The 26,899-nt window shown below is 31.9% G+C and overlaps 1 protein-coding gene across 3 annotated transcripts in view; it reads right to left on the reverse strand.

Moving 5' to 3' along the window:
• Nucleotides 1–6,640: 6,640 nt before the first annotated feature.
• Nucleotides 6,641–26,899, reverse strand: part of LOC143252689 (cell adhesion molecule Dscam1-like) — a 125,489-nt gene continuing 105,230 nt past the window's right edge. The window contains exons 17-26 of one of the 3 annotated variants that reach the window (XM_076505221.1): nt 25,665–25,890; nt 20,919–21,017; nt 19,893–20,078; nt 18,113–18,406; nt 17,732–17,899; nt 16,265–16,509; nt 15,188–15,272; nt 14,115–14,235; nt 13,317–13,450; nt 6,641–9,513 (exon numbers count right to left, since the gene is read on the reverse strand). In XM_076505221.1, the coding sequence (XP_076361336.1) occupies nt 9,458–9,513; nt 13,317–13,450; nt 14,115–14,235; nt 15,188–15,272; nt 16,265–16,509; nt 17,732–17,899; nt 18,113–18,406; nt 19,893–20,078; nt 20,919–21,017; nt 25,665–25,890 (1,614 nt within the window). In that variant the 3' untranslated portion in view covers nt 6,641–9,457. Of the gene's footprint in view, nt 9,514–13,065; nt 13,451–14,114; nt 14,236–15,187; nt 15,273–16,264; nt 16,510–17,731; nt 17,900–18,112; nt 18,407–19,892; nt 20,079–20,918; nt 21,018–25,664; nt 25,891–26,899 lie in introns of those variants that run through there. The other 2 variants (XM_076505222.1, XM_076505220.1) reach the window with 2 other exon arrangements.

The raw sequence follows: 26,899 nt of genomic DNA on the forward strand, positions 1-26,899 counted from the left end.
TATTGCACTATGTGAATACGGTAGATAACGGATTTACATCGGTTTATTTTAGCCTAAACTTGCTATAAGTTTCTCACTTGTGGAGTTTGTAATTTAGCAGTGTTTATATAGAATTTTCTGGTATCTTTTTATGACGCTGAATTGCCCTATTCAGTAATAAACTTGGTCGTTGGTAAGTTTACTGACCAGAAGCTAGACCGGAACACTAGAAGTTAAAACTGTTGTCCGAATTGATTAATTAAGAATCGATAAATATTAGACGTAACACTGATGATTCTTGTTGCATCGCATATGGCAGAAACGACACCAGTGATAAAATGGGGAACACAGGAGTTCTAAATAATGTTGTTCGAGTAAAAGCAATTAAAGATTAATGGTTCATATCAAAATGGCAAGGATTGCAACAGAAAATATATCAAAAGGGAGTTGTGAGCCTTCATTTTCAATGCATTATTAATGAACCAATTGCTTTCTAGATGCCATTGTTTGATTTAAAATTTCATAATGTTGGAGTAACTACAAGGAACTAAATATTGATACATAATGAGATATACCATAGTGGTAGAATAACAAGAGAATAAACCAAATAAGACGCCTAAGGTGTCTACGAACGTTAAGCGAATGGCATTAGCTCTCGGAGCAAAAATACACTCAATTGACACACTAAATTATGCAATAGAAAGTAGAAAAAAGAACATAATAGAGAACGACGGTAGTATATTTATGAATTGATTTATATCATCATTGCAGATGCTCACCGAGAAGAAGTACCAGAATGCAGTCTACAGTGATTGGAGTAGAATAAAAAGAAAAGTTTGATTTGGTTGTTGTAGAGAAAAAAAATGCACAATGAAGTACTTGTGCTCTGTAATCCAGGGGTATTGAAACCAAATTTTTAGTATTGAAAGCCTGCCGACTTAATGTTGAGCCATTCGGAGGACAAACAAAAAACTCTCTCCGAGTGTTTTGTTGTGTCTTGGAGCGAATATTTGTAACGGAGTACCTGTATTCTCTCCAAAGCGGGGAATCAAACGCCAAACTTTAACGTCGTAAGCCCTTAAATGTACAGCTTACCGACCGGGGATACTAAAACAAAAGTATCTTTCTCTATGATGACGTTGGACTAACAACTATACCTTTGTTAGGTTGTTTTAACGTATTTCATATGTAGCTCATTTCGGGTGGCTTGTGTGTGGTGGTGGCTGCAAGGAACAAAATAGGAGCAAGAGAGGTAAGTATTTTAATTTCTGAAAGAGACAGATGTTTCAGGTTTTACTTTAGATAATTCTCCAGGAAGGTGGAAAGTAAGAGGTAAATGTAATTTTCCAGTACTTAGTCAGCCTGATAGAGTCACAGACATGATGACAGAAACCCACTTGAAGTAAAAATGTATTCTCGAGACGGCTAGTGTGGGTATTTAAACTTTAATTAAAATAAAGTACAGAACAACGTTTCGACCTTCTTAGTTCATCTTCATGTTAACAAAGAGAGTTTTCAATTGAGTTAACATGAAGATGATCTTAGATGGTCGAAACGTTGTTCTGTACTTTATTTTAACTATAGTTTTAATACCCATACCGGCCGTCTCGAGAATACAAACTCATAGACAATAGTAAGTTAATTGTTGTTTTGAATTAAGCACAAAGCTACACAATGGGCTATCTGTGCTCTGCCCACCACGGGTATCGAAACCCGGTTTTTAGCGTTGTAAGCACGCAGACATACCGCTGAGCCACTGGAGGGCCGTAAGTTAGTAAAAAAAGCACTAATTTCCGACTGGTCTATTTTTTCATGCACGGACGAAAAAATGCTTGGTATGGTTATTAATAATTAACAAACCATTGACTCTTTTGCATTTTAGAGCTGTCACAATTAAAACGATTGTATCAAGGTATGGCCGAGAAAGTTATTAACCAATAACTAATTAAATCCATAAGAGTGAGCTGAGAAATCTTCCTGAGACTTATGTTTCTATATGAGACAAATAATACCTGTAATAATTTAAAATATTCTTTGACCTATAGAAATGGACGATCGATGACATTCTGTTGAAAGGAGTGGGCGTAAACTGTAAGTTAAATATCAACGCATTTAGTTTTAGGCCCAGCATGGCCAGGTGGGTTAAGGCGTGCGACTCGTAATCTGAGGGTCGCGGCTTCGACTGTCGATCGCATCAAACATGTTTACCCTTTCAGTCGTGGGGGCGTCATAATGTGACGGTCAATCCCACTATTCTTTGGTAAAAGAGTAGCCCAAGAGCTGGCGGTGAGTGGTGATGACTAGCTGCCTTCCCTCTAGTTTTAGACTACTAAATTAGGGACGGCTAGCGCAGATAGCCCTCGAGTAGCTTTGTGTGAAATTATATAAAAAAATAAAGTTATAACGAAGGTAGAAATTTAGTTCAATCAGCTACGTGCATTAAAAAAATCAGAGATTATGCGGTCTGCAAATTTATGATTCACGTCTCATTTTTTGTTCTGAGATTGAGAGAAAGAAAATATTTACAAATAAATAAAAGTAAACCATAGCACAATAACCTAACAATACTGGGCTGGTTTGAAAAAACGAACTTAAAGGACAAGACTGCAGTGATGAGATTCAAACTGGATGGATTTATGTTTTTGTAGGGTGTTTTTTTTCCGGATGCGGTCAAGACCAAGGAACATTAAAGTACGTTTTTAAGAGAAGATGCGCAAATACAGAAAGACAGTTAAAAATGGGAATGCAAAAACTGGAAACAAGGTTGAAGATGTATAAGTAAAAAATGGAAAGTGCAAATAAAAAGACAGTATGCAAGAGTAAGTCTAAACAATGTCACATTGTTTTGTAAAGAAAGTAGGCTAAGTAAAGCTGGCCAGGAAATTATATACTCAAAAGTTGGGAGACTAAGTATGCATCAGTACCGATACCATGGGTACTAATGGGTACAGTACCTCATATGTGTTGGGTACTAACGGGTACAGTACCGCACATGTGTTGGGTACTAACTGGTACAGTACCTCATATATTTTTGTTTTTTTGCGATCGTCAGTTAAAACAGAATAAAAATAAATCCACCAGGACAAGTAAGTGATACAATTCATGTTAGAGGGAGCTTTGGTTCATTTCAAAATGACTACTGAAAATAATGTGATACCATTGTTGCTACATTCACCACCCTTATAGTCAGGCCTTACAAAACTGTATCTGCCCGTGTATAGGTGGCAATAGTTTCTTATCACAGGTAAGTTTTGGTGATTAGGTGGATAGAGATAGTGACCAGGCAAAACAAAATGCTCTAAAGATAAAGATGGGGGCTTGTCCACTGCTCTAAACAAAAAAGTAGACCACGAGAACGACTGCTATGGGAAAAGGTTGAAGGTAAGAAAGAAAAATATTGATAAGAGAACAAAAAAATGACAGAATGTGGTGTAGGTGTATTGACCTTTTCATTTTAATTAAACATATTAGTCTCTGTGTTTTATCAGGACCTCTTTAGTTCCCAGTTTCTATTTAATGAATTTTTAGAAGCTATTTCTTCATCAATGAACGTTTCTTGAGATAGTTTAATTTATTTCTAAGCAGACGTTTCGGTTGCGTGAGTTCTCCAACGATGTGAAATTAGAAAGACATAAAGGATTCGCCCACCATTGTGTTCAGAACTGACATGAGTTACTTAAAAGCAACTGAATAAACGTATTTTTACTTATATTTTTAAGTCATTTTACTAGAAGAAATTTCTTGTAAAGTGCGCTTTAAATGGATATATATATAAAGTTAAAGTAAGTTATGAACTATTTTTGTGTTTCTTGACAATTTAATGATACCTCATAATACAGTTCGCTCTTGTTCTTTCTTATGTGTATAATTTGTTATACTTTTCTGACAATGACAGTTGGATTGCTTGGTATTTTATCTGTAAAGCACTATTGTCTTTATTAGGACGATAACTAAGAGCTGCGATGTTTAACGGTTGAAATATTCACTTGCTAGTTTTATAATGTGTAACAATGATTATACATTAGGCCAGATTTCAGTGATTAAGTAGGACAAAAGTATATATTTTAATAATCACTATATTTAAGATGTTTGAGTTTCAAGGTAGTGGATCTTGACGCTATATTCAACTTACAATGCTGGCTATGAAAACTTTCTTTAGTTTCGAGGATTTATAATAACATTCTTCTTTTACGAATTTACGTTAATCAATGTACGCGGTATAAATCTAAGGACTTCGCGAAAGCATGTTAATAAAGGTTTTCGGGTAGAAATCTTAAGTTAAAACAGTAAAATTCGAGATTTATATATGTCTAAATACGAAGGCTTGAAAATTTAAACTTCATAAAAATTGTTTTAGTTTTAATAACAGATTTTCTATTATTCAATCATGCAGATTTCGAAAATAATGCTAAATTTTTAGCATTCAAGGATTTTTTTACAAACCCGTAAGAAAAACCATTGCTTTAATCAAATTATTATTTCGTTTATCACAAAGAACATTTTATTATTATTATGTTTGGGTTCTAGAACGATACTTAAGACTCTCACATCATGATTGTCTAGAGAATTCTCTAATCAACATTTTAAACATGACAAAATGTGACTTACTTTCAATGAAGAAGATTCACTTATATAATAGAACGTATGACGTTTTGTGATAAACGTGTAAGTGATGAAGAAAAATGAATATCGTTTTCAGATTCAGCGTACAGAAATTACTCCAGAACATATAAAAATTTCAAGACATTAAAATCACAGCAGGCCTGTGTAATTGAAGTAAAATGTAAAGTTAAACAATAGTTTATAAAGAATTTAAAAGGTATTTGATAAAGAAGATAAGGTAGTATGTGAATATAGTACTTTATTGGATAAAATAAAAGATATACGAATTGGAAGGAAAGTGATTAAATGTAATTAAATATTTATTGTTTAACAACGTTTGTTGCTGCTTCATTTATTTCTGAGCAATCAAAAACAATTTTCATTATAATCTATATTGTTTGTTACATACATTTGAGGTATGCAATTTCAACCGCTTTAATTAACTCAATTTGCTATCATAGACTGAAACATTTAGAACGTAAGAATCTGAGATTTTAACCCACTACAGGAAAGTGTTCAACCAAAAATGTAATACATTATTTTAACTGGAGTAATAGACTTAAAAAACACAAAGTAAAAAAGATCGCAAGATGTAGAAAAACACTAAAAATTAATTATTAAAACAGGTAAAACACACGTCTATAACGAAAACTTTATTATTATTTTAAATGTTTTGAGCAGATCTTTGTCAAGCAGTTTAAACTGTGTTACATAGACAAGCTTAAGCTTTTTTCTTTTTTATGTAACTCGGCTTAAACTGAATGACGGTCTTCTTCCCGAAACATTGCAAATAATAATAGGGTTTCTGTAATTGACTTTAAAACATATGAAAAGCCTAACCTAACCATTCAAAGAAAATTCAAGGAATTTAATAATCTTAGTGTTTTACAAACGTTTGTTCATTTTGTGCTTTCAGTGACTGGTAGAAGAAAGAAGAGAATACGAATCAAATCGAACATTTGACGAAAGTCAGAAAAAAGTTACTGTTTTCAGTACTGTTTGGCTACACTACTGTGTAACTTATGAAAATTCATACCTTTCATTTCTTTGTTTGAATAGTTGGATTAATGGTCACAGTATAACTTTCCACGTCTGAAATGACGAGCAGTTTTTGTGGAACGGGAATTCGAATCCGCAACCCTCAGATTGCCAGATAAGCACCCTAATCACCTGGCCATGTTTGGGTACATTGCAGAGAATCGAATCCCAGAGTTTAACACTGCACGTCAGTGAATTTTTAGCTATCCCACTGGGAGACATTCCAAATAAAATTAATAACAGTATAATTCTCTCTTATTCATAATTCGGTTTCTACAAACGCATGAAATAAATGAGTGGATGTGTGCTACATATGGACAAATTAAATAACTTTAACGCATTCCAGGGATAGTTTCTCCATGTTCATTTTGCATGTAATTAATCACATTTTAGTATCGCATGCTCAAGAGTAGAATGTGAATGTAATTTATTATATTCAAGAATTTAGTTACATGTTTTTCTTTTCACATTTATTCGTGTTGCAATAGAAGTATAGAGAAATTTAGTTTACAATTGGTGAACGTTAAGCGTCATTCAGATAACATGACACCAGACTTGGTTCATGTAATTTACTTGTTTGTGTCTAACTCAGTTTTGTTACAAACGTAAAACGACAGCTTTGGTTGAATAAAAATATTTGGTTTCATTTGGTGAAATCCGCGAGTTTGAGTTGACTATGAATTAATTTTGTTTCTTAAACATTTAGTTATGTCTTGACTATTTGTACATTACTAAACGAATTTGACGTTTTGCCCAACTGATTTAGCTGAATATTAAATTTAAAGGCTAATGTTGTTTTATTTCATTGTATGTAAACTATTCATTTTTTATGATGATTTTTATTATTCTTTAGTAGAAAGTTTATTGCTATTTCACGAAGGGCATGATCCTCGAACCTGGTCAAACTTACATGTCTCCTACACAACTGCTCTTGGCATAATCTTGTATTTCCACTTTTGACAACGTTTTGGTAAGAAGTAATACTCAAGGAACATACCATGTAACACATATAAATCATAAGTTCATACGATACATTTATTGAAATCAACAAAAGTATTGATACAAGAGTCGAATTTCAAAACCTTATAACTTCTTCTCATCGAATGAAAAAATCCTTTGTAGTTTATAACTAAAATTTTCTGCTTATTTTATTTTTTACAATTAAAGAGAACTGAATGCCCTTTATAACTGTCAGAGTTCTTATGTATTTATATATATGTATTAAAGTAAGACCTGTACTTTCTCAACTTCGTTCCCAACGATTACTTGGTAATCTGCTAACACTCCTGTATCCAGAGTATATGCCTGTACTGGATTTCCCGTGCTGATTGTTTCCTTCACAGTTAAGCCTTCCTTAAGTTTTACGTGCTTGTTTCAATTTGTTCTTTTACTGCTACCAAAGCCGAAGTATTATTTTTATGAGGTTAGTCAGTACTAGGCAATGAAACAAATACACCCACCACTCCCACATATATAAACATGTATATCTATTTATTTCTGACAAACAACTAGGCGAAACACAAATAAATAACATAGACAAATACATCTTAGATACAAATTAAAAAAAATAGTGGTAAAGTGTAACGTATTTAGGAAGATGTCTGTGGAAACAGAACCCATACAGACCTAATCAGTATTCACATACCTTATACGTGAAATTAAATTCCAATCTTAAATATGGAATAATATATGGGTGTTCATGCCTATCTGGCATCGTGTTTAAAATTTCTCTTCACCATCTGCAACCAGTTGTGGTAATTAAGCATGCTATTATAAATAGGATGCTGGGAATAAATGATAACTAAATGGTATCTTCTGAAGATGTTCCAGACCCCATAAAAATCAGATACTTCAATGAACATCATAATGAAGTCTAAAATGTGTACATCAGTAATTTACAATAAATAAAAAAAGAGGAAAAAGTGCAAAGACTGACCTAATTACAACAAATAGTGCAGAATCCCAATTCATTTTTTCTTTACATGTTAACGTATATACATACATACAAACTCGACGTTTTTTCATAAATCGGTACTGGTAAGATTTAAGAACAGAAAATTTACTTGGTATCAACACGCCGTAAACGTAATCCTGCTTAATGTTCATGGGTTGCTCTTTGGTTATAATTATCAGTATGTTAACCACATACTACAGTATATGATCAAAACGTACATAAAAATAATAATAAAATCGCTATAAAAATCTACAGTTGTGCTGCAGTTGGGTCTATCACAGAAACATGGGCAAAAAGAATGTTTCAAAAAGTCTCTGGTAGAAGTACTTACTTATTTCATTTAGAAAAAAAATGTTCAATCAAAACATGTTCAAGGGCGAATAAACTATCCTGTTAATTCATAAATATAATTGTTTCATTCACATGTAATATTTTACAATGAATGTGATGATATGCATCTCCTATTGGTTGTGAAATAAGTTATAAATCACACTGAAAGTTTTCATTTCACTCAGCAAGAGTAAAGGATCAAAAAGTAATCTTATCTAAGTTTATATACAACCAATCATCGTACAGTAGTTTATGTTTAGTTTGTTAGAAACATTTTATCCATTATGTCGTGTCCAAATGCTATCAATAACTTACGGTAAAGAAGTATACACCTGAAACGATGCATGTGCCCATTACTTGCTGAAACCACTTAATGGATCTGTTAAGAATAACTTGCTTGAAAACCCTACCACTTTAATATTTATAACTTCTGTGACATAAAAACACATTTCATATTAGTAATAATGGATATTGTACATTGAAACATACGTTACGATAGCGATAAAAATATAATTTAAAGGAACGTTTCTGATACACCATTTGATCATTTTGTTATTATTCATAGAAAGCAATATATTCAAAAGCAGGAAGTGAAGTTGCAACAACAAATAAGTAATACAGTTGTTGTCAAATTTTCAACACGACAAAATGTGTGATAAACAAACTGAATAGTCTAGTTTTTAAAATTAATATCTAATGTGATAATTAAAAAAACTCAAAAGAAATATGACAAAATCTATTCCATTTTCTTAAATAGTTATTTTGAATTGAATGCTAAAAGTGAAGCACTCGTTTCTCAAAGAAAATATATATAAATAATTACGTTTTTCGAAAGAAGATGGTTGTACATTGTCAACATCAATATGGTTATATAAAAATTTCATCGAATATTACAAACAGACAAATACAGATAGATGTTAAACATATTTTTCTTTTACTTTAATAAAACATTTATATAATTTCAACACCAAGTAAGTTTTAAATGTTCAACGCATTATTATATAATTTCACATGTCACGAACATTTGGCAGACACAAATCTTTCAAATATTGGATATAATAAGGATTTCAATTTTTCGTTCAGTTAGTTCCTTAGATAGCTCAAAAGTCTCGATCGTGACGTGGTAAGTTTGATGTCTTAATTTTTAATAAACTTTCTTTTTACTTGTTTCTGTCAGACAGTTTCACGAATCCTAGACTGTTGATTTAACGCTTAGAGATCTTTTAATATTTACGTTATGTAAAGACGTGATTCGCAAAAGATTACAATCGAATTGAAAGTTATATTTGTTCTTAGAACTTACTTACCATCTTCATTACAAAGTCAAATAGAATTATACTTCAGCCATATTTATAGCTGTAAAATATTTTGTTAAATATAGAATGTTCACATTATTGAAGGTTTTAACACATACTGAAGTTCCTCACTTCACTTTGTTTCAACTGTGATCTATACTATTTACACAAGAGTTGGAATTTACGATTTTTTTCTGTTTGAGAGTTTTTGATTTGAAAAGAAAACTTTTCTTCCTCAAAACGTTTTTATTCCAAGTGTTCAGGAATACTGTTCATATCGAATGTTGAAACCATCCACATTAACGATGGTTCGTCCTGAAAAATAAAATATAAGGACTTTCTAGTTTGTTTTTTTTAAGAAGAAAATATTTTCTAACGACGAACTCAAACTTTTATATGATACAGATGATAACAAAAGCAAGTTATGAAAAAACCGAAACAAAAGTTATTGATGAGGAAGGTAATATATTTCATTTTGATCAGTAACCACAGATTATATTCTTGTTAAGAAAAGATCAACCAGTTTTATAATTATATAAACTGTTTTTAATTATATAAATAGCTTTTATTAGCAAAATTATTGAAACTCAATACTATTTTCATGAGACAATTATAAAGCAATAACTATAAGGACTTTTATCACTTCCTTGGGGCCTGGCATGAGCAGGTGGTTAAGGCGTTTGAATACGAAATCCTATGGTTATGGTTCGAATCCCAGTCGCAACAAATATGTTCGCTTTTTCTGCCGTAGGGATGTTATAATGTGATGGTAAATTCCACTTTTCGTTGGTAAAAGAGTAGCCCAAGAGTTGGCGGTGGGTAGTGATGACTAACTGCCTTCCCTCTAGTCTTACAGTGCTAAATTAGGGACGGCTAGTGCAGATAGAACTCGTGTAGTTTTGCGCGAAATTCAAACGAAACACGTACAAAAGGGAAAAAAAAACCCATCGCCAAATGTACAAATACTTCTAGAAAATATAGATTTTAACATATTTAATTTAAATATCTCATTATATGGTTTGAGTTTGATTTCATAATGATCAAATGATCCAAACTATACAAGTGTGATTCATACGAATGTTAACCGAATCACCCAACGATGACTTGTTCAGGCCTCGAACAATTTCTTTAAAATTCGTAGTGTTAGACACCTTTCAGAAATACTTCAGTGAAGGATGATCATAATAAACGGTCTAGACATAAGCCTCATGGTTTATTAATGATCCAATGTTCCTTTTGTTTTAAGGTTACACAAATTATATTTTGTAAATACGAAATGTCAAAGTCAAACAGTCTGTAAGATAAATGTATGAAATTGTTTCTACACAGTGGTATAAGAAACAAGGTTCTAATTTTAGTGCATTGCTATTCAATTGTAAGGGCAGGAGTAGAAAGTGGTGAGGACCAGGATAAATTAAATGGAGAAAAAATAAAATTTAAAGCGTAACAACAAAGTAGAAAGGTAGTTTTAGGTGTAGGTCAAATTATTAGTATTGAGTTTTTTTTAAAACAAAGCAATATCGGGCTATCTACCGTGCCCATCGAACGCCACATTTTAGAATTGTAAATCCGAAGAATTACCGCTGTCCCATCAGGGGAGTCTTAATGTTTTAGTGGTAAAAGTGTACAAAATAAAATAGATAATTTTGGAGCAATCGTCGGAATGGAAAACTTTGATATACAATTAGAATACCCAAAACTTGGTTAAATGCAGACAGTTTTTATTCAAGAAATTTCTTTGAAATACAGGATTATATCTCATCAAGTTAGGATAAAGTACCAAAAAGGGGACGATGGCTTTGTATGTAAAATGTGAGTGACATCCTGTTTAAAGTTGAGGATATTAAGGATAACAGCGAGAACAGTGAATCTATTTAGGCCTTTAGTCAGAAAATATATATATATATATCGAGAAGGTTTTTATTTGAAATTACTGACAAATAGATGAAACTTATAACATTTAACAGAAAAAATATAGTAAAAAATAAAATTTTAGTTGTTAACGAAATCCTAATTATGGGGAACTTTTAATTTCAGGAATATAGATTGGGAACGAGAGAGAAGTTTTTAGAAACTGTTCAGTATGGTTTTCTTTACCAATGTGAGAACCTATTAGGAACAAAGAAATTTTAAATTGTTTTTAACTTTTACTACAGATATAGTTTAGAGGGTGGGGATTATCAAACATTTGAATGAAAGTGATCATAGCTCAATTAGGTTTGATGTTTTGCCGCATATAGAGATAAGGAATAATAAGATATTGATTCCAAATAAAAAAACAATAAATTTTGAAGAAATTAGACATGAATTATCTGCTGCCAATCAGGCAAATAAATTAATTGAAGATACTGATCAAGTGTGGAAAAAAAAACCCAAATAAAAATTGACAATTATTCAAGATAGGTTATTTTTTACATAAAAAAAAAATTAAAAAAGATGGCTGCAAGCGTAAAACCAGGTTGGCTCACAAAGGGTATAAAGAATCAACTTAAAAGAAAGTACTATAAACACAAAATGTTTCAACTGATAGTAATAATAGATGGTTTTGAGGATTACAGGAGATCAAAAGAATTGGTCAAATGGAAAATTAGCAAATAAAAGAAACCCAACATGAAGAAAGACTGGTTGAAAATGTAAAAAATAAAAGTAAATATTTCTTTAAATACATTAAGGGAAAGTAAAATATTAGGATGGGAGTAGAGCCTTTGAGAAAGGATACAGGAAGGCGAAATCTGATGGTTGGGTTATTTAAATTCTAATTTTCCTTCAGGTTTTGTTAATGAAGATTTAAAAAGTTTTTCCTTATGCTGAATAACTACTGGATGATAACAAAATCGAACAAAATAATCACATTAATTGTTAGCTTGTTGAGAAAACAATGTGTAATTTAAAGAAAGATAATATTCCTGGTCTAGATGATATTTCCCCAAGGGTTTTGAAGAAGGTTGAAGATTGGATATGTAAGCCATTTGCTACCATTTTTGTAAGTCCCTGAATAGTTGGTAGGCATCAGAAGAATGGATGGATAATGTCACTTCTCTTTTCAAGGGAGGTTATGAGAATTCTTCCAGTGGCTATAGGCTTATTAGTTATACATTAATATTAACAAACGTGTTTGAAGTTTTGATAATAAATGCTTTGAAAAGTCGCTTAACAAAGTTTAAACTTTTAATTGATAGTTAGCACAGTCTCACTAGAGGAACATCTTGCCTTATTAGTCTTTTGCCATGCTTTGAAAAAGTTACTGCTTACGTATATAAAGGTAAGGGTGTGAATTTGGTGTATCTGGATTTCAAGGAAGCATTTGACAAAGTATCAGATAAAAGGGCAGTTAGTTAACAAAGTAATCTACACAGATTCAGGGGATAAGTTGACTCATTAGATAGAAAAATGGTTGGACGGAAGAAAGCAGAGGTTTCTTATAAATGAAATTCAGTGGGACCAGCTTAATGTCAAAAGTTGGGTACTTTAGAACTCAGTGTTAAAACCTTTGTTCCTTTTCATTTAGACAAGTGACAAAGATGAAGGAATGATCAATAACTTGCCAAAATTTACTGATGATATTAAGGTCTTTAGTGTTGTTGGCTGTAATGAGGATGCTACTGCATCAGGAAAGGATTTAGATTATTTGATGAATTAGGCAAATAAATGGCAGGTTGTTTTTAATTGTAATAAACATTATATATTATGAAAATGGTTTTGATGAGAATAAACTCAACAGCATTCTGGAAGAATAAATCTTAGTGTTCTGGTTAACCAATCTCTTAAGCCATCCGTGCAATATACTGTTGCTTGTGGTAGGGCAAATAGGATTTTTGACTGTTTCTATAGAAATGCTAAATTCAAATCTAAATGCGGTCCAAGCAATGAAATTATAACCTGTTTTATTTTATTTTTCTAACAGGGGGGTTGGCATTTGGAATGGGTTGCCTTCAGATGAGGTTGATGTGATAGAATTTTGGGAGTTTGAGATAAATCTTAATAAACATTTTAACAATTTGGGCTGACTTGGAAATTTTTGGATATTCAATATGCTTTATTGGAAGACAGGGTCTAGATGAATCAACAGGTTCCTTGCTGTCTGTAAGTGTCATGTTTTGTCTGTGTTCGATAGCTACCTTTTTCTCTAAGCTCATTCTGGTCCCGATCGCATTCAGTCTCGGATATATCTTGGGGATCCTGACGACTGCTGGTGAGATTTCTTCTGAAGAAGTACGTTGTGGCTTCACTGTCACTCTCATCAGTCGAATGTCTACATTGAGGTTTCGAAAATTTTACCGTTAACGTGTTACCTTACGGTACTTCACAGAGAGCGTATATATTAATTCATATTAGTTTAACAAATTGGTAAAACAGATATTCCCCTTATGCCACTTTGGAGTAAATATTTAACGTAATAAGAATACAAAAAAGCACATTACTTATTTTTTAGAATTTACTAATGAAAATGAACACACATGGATTTAAGTGGAAAGTATATAGATAATAAAAAGACACATAATTTATATATAAAATAAAATAAAATAAACAGCTAAATATTACAGGCGTGCTCAGTATTTATAGAAAGGGAGACGAGTGTAAACTAATGTGGTCGGGATAAAGGATTTCGACTTAAATGACAAACTAATTTGAGAGATATGTCCTGAGGCATCATTAGTTTCTTTATCGGGAGAGGAGTAGACAACTACGCCTTATTCTGGACTCATCAGTGGACATACTGATACAAACAAGTTGATAAATGTTTTTGTGCACTGACTTTAATACTTCTGAATTAAAAGGTTTTCTGTGATGACTCTCGCACGTAATCTAACAGTACTGAACATATTTAGGTGTATAGAGAGTTAAATGAGTTAATTAACAAATATATGAAATAATATATAAAATGAACAGATTAATGGATAATCATATTGTGTTACCCATCGGAGGCCAAGCTTTGACGACCATGAATCCCTTTATTGCTCGGTCTTCTACATTCCTCTGTTTGACGATCCCTGGAATGACGTGGTGCTGACTTTAATGGTCTTGAGAAAACTACTTCTGAGAACGTAAACATATTGAAAGTATAAATCATATAATGAACACAGTTAATCAAAATCAGAGTACAATATGAGACATAACTAATGTTTCAAAGGCGTCGAGTTAATATCATAATAAAATAATCGTAAAACAAGATGTTGAAACATATTTCTCAATGAGGCACAATGTTGTAAACAAAACTTGCGGAATACACAATATTAATAATAATTTCTACGACAGAACAATATGATCGTCGAATTTAAAAATCTACTTGGCAATTCCTTTCATCTAAAGAATCAGCGCAGTTGCTAATTAGGCCTAATATCTTAGCCTTATTACCACTATGTCGTTATTTAGAAGCTTATAAAAATAAAGCCTAATAGACCTAACATAATTTAAAAGCTTTACGTAGGCCTTAATTTATCAGTTGTTTAGAAACCGATTGTAAATAAACCAATACGATAGCAATTTTACCACATGAAATTTCAACCCTAGAATAACTGCTATAGCGGAAGTGGGCAAATATTCGAAAACGTATTGGCACGCAAAATATAATAAAATGAAAAACTAGATAACTAATAAGCAAGTTAAATTAAAGTCGTACTTTATCTTAAGAAAGCATCCTGAAATAGATGTTTTGATCGCATTAGCAGCAGCACGAAATTCTGCGAGATTAAAACAAAATTTACTTCTTAGATAGATTTCAAGATATTTCTTGTGATGATGCAAATAATGCATATCAGATATAGCATAAGTAAAATAAATAGAAAACGAATTAATGGAAAGTTTGGCTTATTTGGTGTTTCAAATTCAAGATAATTGAAGCACATGTTAAAGTTTGCTTACTGTTGTTCGTAACAATATGAAATAATTTATTAAATTTTTGGCTATTTTTATTTAGCTCAGACTTGAAGCGAAAATTATAATTTATAGGATATTATATGTCTTTTACAAGATATAAGCAAAAACTTACTTGGAGTTTGATAACGATTTATTTCCTGGGGAAAAGGAATGGACGATGTTTCCATTATGTGCGAATATACATCTTCATCAGTGTGCTGAAACACGGGAATTTTTGTGATTTACTAACTTTTACTTATTTCTTTTAAAAACACCGTAATCTAAGACTAGATAGTATATTACATTCATAGCTTCTAAGTCCGATATCAGTTTTCGATCACAATAATGTCAAAAACATAAAATGAACCAAACAATAAAAATTGAAAACATTTCCGATAACTATTCTCGAGGAGATTCAGGATATTTGGCTGATCCTCTCATATACGAGCATTATAATGCAAACAATTCGAATTACAAAATAATGCATTCATGTGTGCCATAGCAAAGTAAATATGTTCAGGTGAAACTTTACAGTTTTTTTTGCATCGAAATTAAACTAATGTACGTCGTGTATTATGCATATATATACATATATAGGCAAGTATTAAATATATAATGATTCTTTAATTGTATGAGTAACATTATAAAACTTTCAGAGAGAAATACATGTAGTAAAATTATATAACTTTCACATCTGTTACTAGCACAAAACTAAGCGTTATGTACTATTATTGAGAACTAAATATTCCATGGTTGGATTTTCAACAGTGAACAACAGCTCAGTGAGGTCTACAGCATCCAAAAATGCAGTACATTATCTAATAAAATCTTAATATCGTTTAAAGATCGTTATCTATAACATATTAGGCATTAAAGTTTTATTTCTTTTATCCCAGATTATGTAACATATAATTTCGATATGTAAATTGAAAGATAAATATCACTAGCAGTTGTAAGCTTGTGTTTCTATGTTGTATTATTTCTCAGGTTTTATGTTTGTATTAACCATAAACTTTTAAGTCTGAAACAGTATAGTTGGGTTATTTTATTCTTCAAATATGAAAAAAAACGAAATAAAAAGGAGCAAAACGTTGACAAGCATTGCGTAAAAAATATAAAATGTAAAAAAATATAATTATTGGTAATCAAACTTAGAAATTTATAGGATAACTTTTCTTGTAAGTTGAAATAATTCAGTTATAGTTCTTACCACTTTTGTTGGAAAGGGAACATCGTAGATGTGTTCCCGTCCTGGTCGCCTTAGGCTGTGGACAATATCTGATTCTGAGCAACTCTGAAGGTGTTTTGGAAACATTGGTAGTCTGCTCATAGCATAAGGGGAAGGATAATAGAGTTGCTCTTTAGGACTACCACTACCAATGCTCCCAGAAGATTTCCCTTCCATAACAGACAGCCCTATTCCTTCCAAGCTTTTGTCATCCCTGGTGCGGTTGTCTAGTGGCAAAATCCATGAACAATATATTAAGTAAAGTAATTATGTTGAATTACGTGCTTTTAAGATTAATTTAATTCTTAAGAGGAATTCATCATGAAAAACAACAACAAAATCACCAAATCTGTGCCAGTTATATCATTTGCATTTCTCGTGAAAAATAACTATAGAGAATCTGGTGATTCATCAGATTCTACAGTAACAAAACGTTAAACTATGCAGAATGAACTAATCGTAAATGGCACGTAAGTAAAATATATTTACTTTTTACTGCTGTTAGTTTATCCAAAATATTTGATGATTATACAAATTTAGTTCTTAGTAGGTTCCATTTCTTCAATACACAAGAGGGAGACTCTTTTTAAGTTCTGAGGCGTTTGGCATACAGTTTTCAATAATCTAAGTTTCATGAAAATAAGTTATGGATATTTTAAAAATATTTACATATTTAAGCCTTTGGTCGTAATCACTCGTTTAACATTTAAATTTTAATTGAAAATATAAATTTTTGGAAACCATCTTGAAATGAATATTTGTCTCAAAATGGCAATTTTCTTATAAATAATTAAAAACGAAAATTTACTTTTATAAAACTTTCTGGAGAGTAATTGGATCAACCATTAAAATTATATGAACCATTTGACTGAACATTTGTTCATAAGAGTTATAACAACGTTTCCAGTATTACTTCTAACTAGCAGTCTGTTCAGTCGGCATCCTTCGCAATTTAACCAATTTCATAAAGTTATAAAGTAACAAAAACATATTAACGTCAAGGCAGCAACATTTAACTTGTGCCGTTTACTATGTAGCGTTGTACTGTGATGCTTTCATAAACTCGTTTCTCATATAGTTTCTTTAGAGTCTGTAATTTATTTTAAACTTATTAATATTTTACGGTTCTTTTTTATGAAACCAGACTTGATGCCTGAGTTATCCTGCAAAATGAACACATATATTATTATATTGTAATTTCAGATTACTTGGTTTTGTGTGATTATTTTCAAACAAGTTTTTATCTCTTTTTTTTTTTATTCGGTTTTCATTGTACAATACGTCACATACGTAATTTAGTAATAAAATTGTAGATAACACTAATAAAAAATTGTAAGAACTTTAGCTCTTTCCATAATATGGTTTTAGTTACGTACTCATATAATGATAAACCAAGATTATTTTCTTTTCTTCATGTTTTCATGTTGCATAACGCTTATCAATTCTTACCTCTCCCAGGAACAGAATCAAAATGTCTTCTTCTCTTTACAACAACACATGCAACAATGATGATTACGAACAGAACCACTATTGCACATCCACTTGGGACAACGATACTGAGACTTTTGTATAAGGCCGGTCGTGGTACATCAAGAGCAGATACTGGTGGGACAGTGGCTAAGAAGAAACATAAGAGGACAAGGGCTTTAGAGATCTGTTAAACTGCTAAAAGTTTAGTTTGAAAACAAACGATTTTTTAATTATAAATTTCGTATCAATATTTATAATTATGTTTTGACAACACGTAAATATCACATTGTAAGCATACACGTGACTGAAGTGGAAGTGAATCTGATAGAATAGAAATTTTAGATGGAAATTTAAACCTACCACCTTCTAGCGTTAGCGTCGAGAAGACGTACTCGGCTTCTGTAGGGCCTACATCGTTATGTGCTGTCACCAGCAAGGTGTACCATGAACCTGAGTTTAAGTCTGAAATTACAACAGTCTTCTGTTCCGCCACTATGTTGTTCGACACCAAGATCCATTCTGATTGTAGATGAGGCTTATACTGGATGACAAAAAAGTTGATTGGACAACCGTTACTCTGCCAAGTAGTAAGGTGAATACTGACTGAACTAGCGTTGATAGATAAGAAGGCTTGCCGCTTGGGTGCCTTTGGTACTATAAAAGTTTATTAACAAAATTATATAAATATCGTAATTGTTTCTTTTTATTATATTAAAATCCAATAGGATGATAATAATACAAATAGCAGGCAAAATTATAATAATTAAATGTTCATTAATTGTGTTTACTGTTTGCCATTTTTAGAAATATATACAATGACTCGCAATAAAATGCTAGCTTCATGTAGTTGAAAATAAACATTTTCATGTCATTTATAAAAGGAAAAAACATTAAGCTTATTCTATCTATCAACATCTTTGTTAAACCATGTAATATCTTCTATTTTTAATTATTTAAAAACGTATATGTTATTTCATATTGCGGTACTCACAATTCCGTGTGCCTTCAATTTTAATATTCAGTATTTTCAGTGTTTAATAAATATTAATATCGATAGTTGTTATGAAATGAGATTGTAGCAACACTTTTTGAAGTTGCGAAAATGTAAGAAAGATGTCAATATCTGGTTAGTGTTTAACGAATAACGGAAGTACAATATTCCAAATTATTAGAAAATGATTGGAGTGCGGATACAGCGGTCGCCTTTCTAAATTTAGTCGGAGATTACAAAACCAACTATGGTTATGAAACTTTATAATCAAGAAGTTGCAATATCCAAAATAAAGAGACAGGTTGATCTTGGGAAAAGAATGCAAAAGCAGAAGTTCAGCATAAGAAAGAGAGAGAGAGAGAAGTAGAAAAAAAAAGGGAACACCAACTAAGATGCGAGAGAAAACAAATAAATCGAGATAGGCGAATAAAGAAAGTAAGTGTGAGTATGGCACTCTAATAGCAATAAAAATTTTACTTAAGAAATTTCAAGATGACAGGAATAAGTAAAACAGAATATCTACTCTATTATAGTACCCTATTATTATAACAGCTTACCAGTTGATTGATCATTATGTACGTTATATTTGTTTTAAAGATGTATGTTTCAATTTTATAGGTAGATATATACAGTTAGCCAGTTTATTAACCCTTAAACGGCGGCCATCATCAATTGATGCTGCTACGTACAACATCCCCCTGTTTAAGGGTTAATAGTTTCGTATTGAGTTTACTCATGGTTCTAAGTATTACTTTATACAAGTTACACTTTTTACAGTAAAGAAAATTTTAAAAGCAGGTACGACGTTTCTATCACTGGTGTGACCAATTTGTATACTTTAAAATGATCGCCACCAATACTGTACCCGTTTTAAAAATAGTTTTCATTACTATAAAAGCTATTTGTAATAAAATAACACTCAGTCAGTGTATATAGCTCGATTTCACTTCCAAGTATTTCTATAACTTACCTTACGCTATTCCCTCGTTATAAAAAAATTATACAACGCTACAATAAGAAGCGCAATTTATATGGATTAATGAAAATTATTTATACACACTTTTTTAAAGACGAAAATACGTAGATAGAGTATCTATGCGTTATTTTAATTATTTTAATTTACCAATAACCTTTTTTTGAAAAACTCACCATTTCCCTGAGTTTTAGCTGCTACAACATCACTGTTTTCGCCTTTCCCTGCACTGTTGTAGGCAACAAGGTAGAAGTGATAATGAGAGCCACAGAAGAGGTCACGGAAAGTGTAACTTTCCTGATCAGACATAGTTTGTCTTTCTTCCCACGTACCATATTGTTTCTTATAGTAAATGAAATATCCTGAAAAAAACAACAAACACACAAACCCGCATGATTCTAAAGATGATTATTTTTATTTTATGTCAAACGCAAATATTGAAAATTTATTTAGGAATTATTACGAGACATTGCAAGTTTTGTCTCAGATAACAGCTACTCTGAGATTAATCTTTCTGTAATATTATATATCATATTACTGAACAAAGAAAACACCTGTTTGACAATGAAAACATAAATTTTCCTAGGAAGTAATTGGCAGGAAATATTTACCGGAGGTTATTAGCGTAAATCTGCATGTCAATCTAAGTTGTATTATGACACTCAAGTATTATTTATTGGATTACTTCAATTAGAAGTTGTATGTTAACATTCTAGTTAATATTTCGTGGAAGTTATTATGGAACTGTTAAAATGATATTTCTGTGATATTCCATGTCAGATTTTTTTTCAATTTCCTGTAGTCTCTTAATTTAAGATATCAGAAACGACATTGAAAAATCGTTCTAAACACGTCATTCTTGAGAATCAATGAGAAACCTTGTAGTAACCAAAGCGCACAACTCATATTTAAAGTCACTTGACTGTCAGCAGGAGTTATTGCAAGATAAAAATAATTAATTTTAACAATAAAGTAATGATTAATTCGTGTATTTTTGTTTTTACATATTCATTAATTCAACCTTTGTCTACCTGTAATGTCTACCTGCAAATAATAATACGGACAGATCCAGCAGGTCTTGGAAAACAAATATCCTACGAAGCAAACGTTATATCTTACAAAAACCGTTTATTTGGATATAGATTCTCACAGATTACTTCAGTGATTTAGCTATAATGTTCATATAAGTAAGTGTATCTTACCTGTAATGATGTTGTGCTGTTTGTCAGTATTGGTCCAACTAAGCTTAATGGATGTATATGTTGCAGCAACAATTTTTAACTGTGGTGTTTTTGGGGGATCTGGAAGAGATGTTTTCAGATAAGTGTGTGGTACTTACACAACTACTGTAAATACTGTAAATAAATGATCTTCGTATTCAGTTGGTGCTTAAAACAAGTTATAAATTTTCTATAGAGATATATAACTTCAGATTTTCAGGTTTGATGTTCTTTCTTGCATAGTCCAAGGTGTATATGATAAAGTAATTATTTCACCTGGAATGAATGAGTGTTTTAAATGTCAAAGTAAAAGACAGAAATAAAACACAACATAGTGAAGTCTGAATGCACTTTATGATCATACATCTCTCAGTTTGCTTCATTAGAGCGTATTTTTGTAGAAAGTAAAGTACTTTGTGCATGTAAAATAACAGCATTTTAGGTTTAAGTGGGAAGAAGTTATTAACATAGAATGTAGAGAAAACAAAAGTACCTCGTTGCCAACACTGACATCCAAAATCTTCCTGAATATAAACAGAAAACAAACAAAGAAAAACGTTGGAACATGAATTAAGTCACTATATTTTATAATCTTATAATATTTTAATCAAATGTAATTAAAAAAGATAAAAAACATTTCGAGCGCTTTCGAGAACATACTTTCCTTATCAAGAACTAAAAGTTAAAAAAGTAAAAGAAAAATTTTCACTTATGACAAATCGTTGTTTTGATAGTTTATTTAAACCATCGCGGGTATCAAAACCAGATTTTTAGCGTTATAAACTAAAAGAATTACTACCGAGCTACTGGGGCCCAGCTTAACTTCAAGGAAGTGCCAGTGAAGTGATTTTTTTTTTTACCTGTAGAGTATTGACTGATTGTTTGGAATTAAGCACAAAACAAAAAAATAGGATATTTGTGTTCAGCCCACCACGGGTATCGAAACGCAGTTTCTAGAGGTGCGAGTCCGCAGACATACCATTGTGTCACCGTATGGAGTAAAACCGATATGCTTACTAACAAAGTCGATAAAGAACAAAGCATGAATTGGAAAAGTTTTAAAAATTCCCAAAGTGTAAATTATGTAGAAAAGATTCGGGAGTTGATACGTTTTAAATGTTGCGCAAAACTGGCTATTCGACGGTTACCTGCGTTAACAGTTCTTAATGTGGACATGATTCTCTAGACCCCAACTCTTGGACTTCTGTTTTACCAGTGAATAGAAGGATTAATCGTCACCTTTATGAGCTACTACACTTGAAAGGACGAGCAAGTTCGGTAACTGAGGTTCGAGGTTGTGTATAGGGAATAAAATAACCTTCAAACGATATAGAATTATACGTGATTTCTATAATATATACACGATATACGATAATGTAATCAAAAACATTTTTGGTGTGAAAGAATAATGCGGCCAAGAAGTACTGAGCAAGCGACTTAATAGAATGAAATTAAAGTTAGCACCCATGATGGAGGGTAAAACAAAATATGCAGTCTAGTTAACTGAAGAAAGAATATTTGCTGTATAATATTTATCAATGCTATAAATGTATCTACCACTTTGATTGTCAATTTTGGTTTATTTTTTTAAGTTGCACACTGAAACCTTTTTTTGGCCGCTCCTTTTTTCACACCTGACGTGTTTTGATTAGATATCACGAAATTTTATCTATACACACCAACAAACCACACAAGTAAGAAAGTGACACTCGATAGCAACTAAATTAGCTTTACAAACGCAACCTTATTATTGGGAACAGTTCTACACTTAACCGAATCAACCAGAGTATTTAAAATATATGAAGGTAGTTTCTCCTCTCCAAAACAATGCCAATAAATTCCTTTATAGTAACGCTATGGACTCTAGATTAACAGTTTCTTGTCATCACCCACATGCATTTCATATAGCTGTATGAATCATCATTAAGCTTAAGCTAAAAGCACGTAACTCTAAACGCTCTTTAATTAGGAGAATTTTACAAAATTTAGTAAATTTGTGTTGAAAAGTTGGCAATGGATAATCAATTAATAACTGTCCACCTGTATGGTTCTTTTGAAAACTTGAGCTGGGAACTGCTATTCTAGTTTGCTTGGCCTAACCAATATATATGTATCTGCATGTCCTTTTGCCTGATAATTTTGCTGCTCTAAATATCCTTTCTTTATACAAATGACGAAAAACTAAAAACTGTCCACCTTTACTCTGAAGTGAAGCTTTAGTAAAATTGTTATACCCATTACTCACGTGACTTTTAGCGTAGGCGTGTGCAAACATTTTGATCAAAATTTAGCGGTTTTTCCTAAATAACCTTGCACATTTAGCTAGTATTCAGAACAAATACGATACCTAATTGTAGGATATAGAGATATATCAGTGTACAAAATTTAAAAGAATTCTTAAAGTTAAGTATGTTTTTCTACAAAGTTTCCATACTTTAGGTGCGAAGAAAGAAAAAAATCGAGATTTTATTTCTGGTGTATTTCTTAATAAATTACGTTGAAACATGGTATGAGAAGTAAGGATCCAGTAGAATACATCCATTGAAATTATGTGTTACTTTATGTACCACAATTCGAGACACAGAAAGTAGAAAATCACTAAACTATCACTTCTTTTAATAATACATAGTGTGTCCTGCAGGTCATTTTGGCTGCAAGACACACTCTCATAGGTCTTGATCAATATTATAAATAATCTGTTAAATAGAAAACTGAGAAATTATAAATATAAATCAAAAATTAAATTGTTAAAAAAGGAAATTAAATAATCAATTAATTTGTTACTGTTATCTTCACGTACACTCAATCACTACAAAGGACAAAATGATATTGCTTTTGTTTAGCTAGTATCATTAAATCAATGTTCTGTTTCTATATTATTACCAATTCTAACTTCTGGGACCCGAATGGTCAGGTGGTTAAGGTGTTCGACTCGTAATATGACTCGTATCGATACCAATAATACTAACAACACTTGCTATTCCTTCTGCGATAGATAGTTTCTATTTTTTTATCCTAAATTCTTAGAACTTAGTCCATGTAAATTTTCGTGTATGTCCTTTTAATATCTGTTTGTAAATTTCGCGCAAACTTACACGACAATTATCTGCGCTAGATGTCCCTAATTTAACAGTAAAAGACAAGAGGAAAAGCAGCTAGTCATCACCGTCTAGTGCTTTAAGTTTCTATATTTCTAAAGCTGGTATTTTAGTGATAAGGAAATGAGAATCAGATTTACGAAGTACAGGTTCGTGTTATTTGTTAATTTGCGATAGCTGACCACATGTTTGAAGACGGTTGTGTAATTGAGTGTAGGAATGTAGAGGGCGTGCTTAGATGTTGGATTATATTTATTAATATAGGTATAAAGGTGTTTCTTTGTATTGGTTTATTTTGAGCTCGAGTTGTTGTGTAAGGCTTCTTTAATTTTGCGTTTTTTATGCTTGTTTCTTTATTTAGTATTTGAGTGTTTTCTATGGTTATGTTGTGTTTATTTGATTTGCAGTGTTCAAAAACGTGTGAAGGTGATTTTTTGTGCTCTTTTAATCTGGTTTCTACTTGTTTCTACATTTTTCTACTTGTTTCTCCAATATAGAAGTCGTGGCAGTTATCACATTGTATTTTATAAATAATGTTGGTGTGGTGTTTGTCAGTGTAGTTTTTACATATTATAGACCTTAGTTTTGTGCCTGGTTTTTGAATAAATTTGGTATTAACTGGTATGTCATATTTTGTTACTAGTTTTTGCTAAATGTTGGTTACTTTTCTGCTGATGTCGAGAATATATGGTATGCACCAGTATATGGTTTTGTGATTTTGAAATCGTGGGGTATATTTACTTTTGTTGGTTGGTCTTGCATTTTGTCTAGGTGTGTGTATAATGTTATTATTCTTTCTTTGTGAATCTGACGATCACCGAAGAATGTCGAAACGTTGTTCGCTCCTCTACATAGTGCTTTCTCTACCCATACCAGCCGTTTTTACATATATAAATAACATTTCTGTTTCCCAAAAGCTCTGGCTTTCAGCTATTGGAAATGACATCCGTAGAAATCATTTGTTGAAACCTGTTGCAACTTGTAGACAACATTTCAATGAACTGTTATGATCACGTTTAGTACGTTAAAGTAAATGGAACATGTAAAAACTGGTATAATTACCATAATGTCCTGGTTTTTTAGAGGTTGAAAGTAATTTAAAATATCAATCGTTGAAGTATTTAATAACAGAAAAAAGTACTCGAAAGATTTTTTTTTTTTACTTTGATTTAACTGCTATCTAACATTATTCTGATTCTGTATTAACGAAAGGAAATTAAATCGTTTGCTATTCAAATTTTTGAATTTTATGTCCATTATTTTGTTACGTACTCTGTAATATAATCTGCCATTAATTACAAATACACAGGTACTTAGCACGTTTCTTTTGTCACAGGGGCCCGGCATGGCCAAGCGCGTAAGGCATGCGACTCGTAATCTTAGGGTCGCGGGTTCGCACCCGCGTCGCGCCAAACATGCTCGCCCTCCCAGCCGTGGGGGCGTTATAATGTGACGGTCAATCCCACTATTCGTTGGTAAAAGAGTAGCCCAAGAGTTGGCGGTGGGTGGTGATGACTAGCTGCCTTCCCTCTAGTCTTACACTTCAAAATTAGGGACGGCTAGCACAGATAGCCCTGGAGTAGCTTTGTGTGAAATTCAAAAACAAACAAACTTTTGTCACACTACTAACCGTTCTTTAATGTCTCCACAACTAGTTCTTCAGACGAAGGTCCAGAACCCTTTCCATTGAAAGACATCACTTTGATGCTATATCGAGTTGCCCGCTTCAAATTATAAAGAACAACTTCTTGTGATCTCTCAACCGTTTTGTAGACAAAGGGTTCATTGGATGTATGTATCTTGTAACCAACGTAATAACCTTTGAGAACACCGTTCCTTAGTTCCGGCTTTGGTGGCTAGTACAAATGAGATAGTTATTCACATTTAAATAAGTAGTCTGCGAGGATTTTTGATACATAGAGAGCATTTTTACTTTTTCCTATCATTCTATAAACTATTAGACCGTATGGTGAAAGTGTTTATTCAGTTGCAACCAATAAAGTGGAATAGAATAAGTTATGTAAAAGTAGTCCCAATATTTAATCATCACACATACATGTTAGTTACAAAATAACCACTCCAAATTATTTTGAATAAAGACTGAAAATATCCCTATCGATCCTTTAATGCAGGAACTATAACTTTTAGATAGGCATATTTAATCAAGTCCATTTGTTTATTACATGAAATTTTATGTACGTTAGTTTACTAGTTGCATTAGAACATAGTTCCGAAAGTGTACAGTAAATATATCGTATACAAATGATAAAACGATTAATTCAGGGATAATTTTTTAAACCCATTGACTTTGAAAATGGTGCTAATTGTTTAAATAAACATTCTGGATACTTTGAAATTCTTAAAACTTTGCTAGCTATGCCAAAAATATATATTAACTGTCTAAAAAGGTCAAGGCGTGAGGAATGTTTAGGTTAGAAAAGTTAAATCGCATTATTGGAAATGATCACGAAAACTGTGAGTTAAAAAGAGTATATATATATATGATTCCCATTTATCGTGTGAAAATGAACTACACGAGTGTCGTGTTATTATTTCAAAATGATTGGTTGCCATTCAAACGATCAGAAAATTTAGCCTAAAAATGCAAAGGTATTCATGCATTGCCTGGTAGCAGCCCTTGTAGCATTAGTGTGATTATATCCTTAGCTGAATTGTTAATGGCACAATTCAAAAGTTATGGGATCGTCCGATTGAATAGTAGTGAGCATCAAGTTCTCGACAATAATACGGAATAACTGGGAAGATGTGTTAGAAAACTAGTTACACGGATGTTAGAAATAAACAACAAGACAATAGATGTTTTAAGCGTAACTTAAGAGGACTCATTACTGGATACAGACATAT

This window comes from Tachypleus tridentatus, chromosome 6, assembly GCF_004210375.1.
Source record: "Tachypleus tridentatus isolate NWPU-2018 chromosome 6, ASM421037v1, whole genome shotgun sequence".
In the NCBI taxonomy this organism is placed as follows: Eukaryota; Metazoa; Arthropoda; class Merostomata; order Xiphosura; family Limulidae; genus Tachypleus; species Tachypleus tridentatus.